Below are 5,386 nucleotides of genomic sequence, written 5' to 3' on the forward strand. Positions count from 1 at the left end.
GTAATATAGATAATAAATTACAGACAAGACTGTCAAACTTTGTAACAAACAGTTGGTAAAACTTCTGTATCTAAATACGTATCGTATCGACTACTATGATGAGATACGCACCCCTACAAATTACAGCTTTTGCAGTAAGGAAGATTATTTTTAGAAAACCTTTTTTTTACCATTAAAACTTGTATTACTTGAGCATGATCGCACGAAACGTAACTGTTCTAAAAAATATTCTTCCTTACCGTAAAAGCTGTAACTTGCAATAAAATAACGTTACTTGAATATTTGTAATTCACAGTTCTCTTGTTTACTAATCAACAATGTGGTAACACTGTTTTAAGCACTAACTAATGTTATTTAACATTTATAATTCGTAGTTCTTTGTTTACTCGTCAACAATACGATAGCGGTGCTTTAAGTATCAATTAATGTTATATATTATTTGTAATTCACAGTTCTGTTGTTTACAAATCAACAATGTGATAACGGTACTTTAAGCACTAAGTAATATCACTTAATATTTGTAATTCGTTTACTCATCAACAATGCGATAACTGTTCTTTAAGCACTAGGTAATATTACTTGAGCGTTTTAAAGTATTTTTTAAATTAGTTACAAGCAGCGACTAACAAATACGTAAATAAAATGAGATCTACGTAAACATCTTATATCTCCTTTTAGAAGAAAGTCAGTCTTAGCACATTAGTTGGTGAAATCTTTGATAAGCAGCAAATACTGACATTTGGAATGGCCCAGTTTTTTGTTGTTTTTTTAGCTCCTCACGATCATCTATATTCTAAAATATTACATCATGCTTTCAAAGGAAAAAACCTGACTACAGAGGTCACTATATAATATTTTCTGTAGTTTAATTTATGAAGAGAATATAAAGAGATGTGCTATACATCAATGTCACGTGTTTCACTCCCAGCATGTAAGGTTTTGATCCATTTGGTGGGTACAGCACAAGTTGCGCATTGTATAGACTTCTGCTTAACAATAAACTAATATATGGCCACAACCGTTGTATTAGTTTATATCTTATCAAAAAGTAGCTTTTTATATAATTGTCACTTTTCAAGAAACTTCCAATTTGGGACTCAAATAATATTGAATTAATTTTTAAGCTCCATCTTCCAATTTCACAATTTAACCGCCAATTAGGTCATAGATCTGATCTATTTCTAAACACAGACCTATTGCTAAGGCCACTCTAAGAATAATACATGCATTATATATATATATTTTTTTTATGTATTTTAATTTTACTTTAGTTTTAGTTCCTTCTGAATGAGTCCCACAGCGGCACAGCGGTATGTCTGCGGATTTACAACACTAGAAACCGGGTTTCGATACCCGTAGTTGGCAGAGCACAGAGAGCCCCTTGTGTAGCTTTGTATTTAACTTCAAACAAAACAAAAAAACCCTCTGAATGAGTAAAAATCCCTGATGAGTAACAAGCAAATCTGACTTAGTTTAATCTGTTACGCTGCTGTAGTTTCCTCTGGATGAGCAGAATCCCTGACGAGTAACAAGCAAAATTGACTTATTTTAGTATGTTACGCAGCGGTAGTTCCGTTTGGATAAGTAAATTCCCTGACAAGTAATAAGCAAGACAAACTTAGTTTAATCTGTTACGCAGCTGTAGTTTCCTCTAGATGAGTATAATTATTGAGTACTAAAAATACAGTTTACTTAGTTCAATCTGATACGTATATTTTAGGCCTGCGGCAAACAAAATTAATTGAATTACCAGAAAATAGTTATTATAACACATGGTCCTTTTTTTAAGGTTAAGACGAAACTAGTGTACATTTTAAATAACACAGATGTTTAAAGAGAAACTAATGTTTAATGATACACAGTAAATATCTAAAAATGAGACTGGGACAGTCTTACAAAAATGTACAGAATAATTTACTGTATAAAGATAAAAACACAACAAAACATGAGGCTAATACAAGTTTTTTCATTACCCAATCACGCCGTCTTAAAAGTTTTATTTTCTTAACTTTATGACAACTTAAGTTCAGACCTATTTCTAAAAAAACTGCATTCGTGCGTATACGTGCATTTAAGAATAATACATGCATTTCTTTGGAATTTTTTTAATCTCTGTTAAGTTTACTCACACTGCGGTATTTTTTATTATAAAATAAATATAATAACTGCCACATACTTGCATACTGGCAATTACCCATTGTCTGGCTCTGTGGAAAATCTCTTCATCTGACCAGTCTGGGTGTTCCTTATGAACTCTAGAAGCCAGGACATTGTGCCATCGAAAAAAGAGGATTCCAAACGCTAAGAGAGCTGGGTTCTGATTACTTCTAGGATCCCCAACAACTAACAAATACGAACAAACTCATCAGAAATAGTACTTTTTCTCGGGTAGCATGCCACAAAGCCTCATATAAGCCTAATCAAGATGTACATTTAACTACTATCTGACGTTAACAGTGTTGTTATTCACGTGTTTTTTTTGTTGTTGTTTTTTTTTTGCTTTCATTTTTTCAAAACTAACAATAAAGAAGAACAAGTAGTTTTGTACACATACTTCACAGTTAATTAAAATTAATTGTTCTTTACTAACTGAACTTAGGAATCAATACTACTCGAGTCTCTTTTCCAGTTACACCTCATCGTAGATTCATACTTTCAACATCAACACAAAAAAGATGTTAAATTAAAAAATAATAGTTTTTGTTATCAACAATGTAAATTTTTTTAAAAGAAGTTTGAAGTTACGCATGTTTTATGTAAGGGTTCGATCCCTGTAATTGGTATAGCACAAGTTGTCCATTGTACTAGTATGTGATTAACAACAAACAAAGTAATACATGACCATACTTGTAGTATTGTACTTATTTTGCTTCTCATTGAGAAGTAGTTTTTTTTTGTATGATTGTCACCTTTCAAGGAACTCCCAATTTGGGGTTCAAATAATGTTGAATTGATTTTTTAAAGTTCGACCTACCAATTTCATATTTTCACAGCCAAGTGGGATCATAGAAAATATAAACTGTTGTTGTTACAATTTTTTTCGAGTAAGCTACAAAATAACTTAAATATACACTCTGTACACCGCGGGAAGTCGAACCCCAGATTTTAGCGTTGTAAATCCGTAAACTTACTGCTGACTCACAGAGGAGACGAACATTTTAATTTGTCTAACATTTTTACTGACTTAAAGATAATCACGAAAGGAGAAAAAAAAATGTGATCAAATTAATTTTGTTTTTGTAAAAACCCAACTCAATACATAACTCACTTCACAAACATAAGTTTAAACGTACCCAAAATAGTAATTTACAAGAATAATTTTTACATGCATACCCAAAATAATAATTTACATAAATAATTTTTACATGCGTACACAAAATAGTAACTTACAAGAATAATTTTTACATGCGTACACAAAATAGTAATTTACAAGAATAATTCTACAAACGTACACAAAATAGTAAATTACAAGAATAAATTTTACATGCGTACACAAAATAGTAATTTACAATGCTAATTTTTAGATACGTACACAAAATAATAATTTACAAGAATAATTCTACAAACGTACACAAAATAGTAAATTACAAGAATAATTTTTACATACGTACACAAAATAGTAATTTAGAAGAATAATTTTTTACATACGTACACAAAATAATAATGTAAAAGAATAATTTTTTACATACGTACACAAAATAATAATGTAAAAGAATATTTTTTACATACGTACACAAAATTGTAATTTACAAGAATACTTTTTACGTACGTACACAAAATTGTAATTTAGAAGAATAAGTTTTACATACGAAACATTCTTTCCGGGCTCAGCATTCCCAAGTACTTAGCTGGCGGGGAATTCATTAATGGTGCCCTCTCGATGTTTTTAGGTGGATAATTGTTGTCTTTGTTTCGACGAAACGTTCCATTTTTGAAGGATCTCATGGAATTGACCCAAGCTTCACTGGTGCTGTACACAAAACTACCATCAATCCAGCTTGTCACCAAATTAATCTGGAGAAAAAATTTAATTTCGTAAATAAACCACAAGTAAAATAAACCGAATACTTTAAATAATTAATCCTGTTCAATTAAGTTATAATAAATAAACTGTCATTTATTAATCAGGAAGTATAGAATATTTTATGTTTTCACTTATCCTACCTGATTATGGAAATACAAAAAGTTATTTCACTTGTCCTGCCAGATTGTACGAGTACAAATTGAATTAAAATAGATTTAAATTATATTCTACTAAAATAGTGTCATTTTCAAACAAATGAGCACGATCTTTTAAAGAACGTTATAGACAGTGTGTTGGCACAGTTTCATATGGACTGCTCCTGCTTTCATTATAGTTTGGAAACGACGTTTTGGACTCCAGAACTAGTGAGAGAAGGTAGATGCAATTTACATGAAGCTGTTCAATAAATCAATAATTACCCCGAGAGGGGTCACCTGTTTTAACCATCCTGCAGTAGTGTGTTTCATGTTAGTCAGTCAGTAGACGATAAAGTGACGTCACATGAAGGACGCTTAACGTTGCAGTTTGTACTGTCGTGACGTCAGAAAAACGTGCGCATGCCATAAATCACTAGAAAAATTATGCACTCTATAGGTTACAACACAGCATGACATGTGAACTTCAAAAGGAAGAAATAAAAATATTTGTTACTCTTAATTTTGGTTTTATTTACTCTTCAAACAGAACATTTTTGGGGACCCTGCGGAAGTACATCTAGTTTCTGCTTCATCGGGATTTAGGTCTTTATTTTGACCTGGGAAAGTCAGGTGCAATCTGTACCTCTTCCTCCGTCTAATATATTTAGTGTAACTATGTTTTTAAAAATAAAAACTTTCCCGGCATACTTTAGGACTTAAATCCCAGCGACTCATTAGTCATGTAATGAAATCTGATTGACAACCTAGGTTTTATACTTAGTAATTAAATTCTAATTTTCATGAAAACGAAGTATTCAATTAAATGCCATTGATGTTGAATCTTGATTTTCCTATAACAGAAACTTTCCTGTAAAAAAGAACCTCCGATATATATCAATGAAGGCCATTCAAGTCCCAATGGCCAAGGTAATGCCAGTGTTTCGAACACGTGCGTTGCTTGGCCAACCTTGTCTTACAGATGGTTGTCATGAACTTGGCTCTGATTGGACTACCTAGCTGCATCTCCTCTAGTTTATCATTTCAAAAATAAGGACGAATATGCGCAGTAAGCATTCGTGTAGCTCTGCGTGAAAATTATAAAAACTATCCGATCATATATTTGTGTGCCCGGATGTCGATTCAAATTGTCACAGGGATTAAAACTTTTACTTGGAAATAACAGTTAGGTTAAAATCATAAATAGAATTCAACGTTAAACTGGTAC

General features: G+C 31.7%; 1 protein-coding gene across 1 annotated transcript in view; it reads right to left on the reverse strand.

Moving 5' to 3' along the window:
• LOC106457545 (dual oxidase-like) overlaps positions 1-5,386 on the reverse strand; it is a 93,109-nt gene that overhangs the window by 47,857 nt on the left and 39,866 nt on the right. Inside the window, exons 4-5 of the mRNA XM_013916977.1 lie at positions 3,810-4,014; positions 2,177-2,343 (exon numbers count right to left, since the gene is read on the reverse strand). Of these exons, the coding sequence (XP_013772431.1) occupies positions 2,177-2,343; positions 3,810-4,014 (372 nt within the window). The remainder of the gene's footprint in view (positions 1-2,176; positions 2,344-3,809; positions 4,015-5,386) is intronic.

The sequence above is a fragment of the Limulus polyphemus genome, unplaced genomic scaffold, assembly GCF_000517525.1.
Source record: "Limulus polyphemus unplaced genomic scaffold, Limulus_polyphemus-2.1.2 Scaffold344, whole genome shotgun sequence".
NCBI lineage: Eukaryota > Metazoa > Arthropoda > Merostomata > Xiphosura > Limulidae > Limulus > Limulus polyphemus.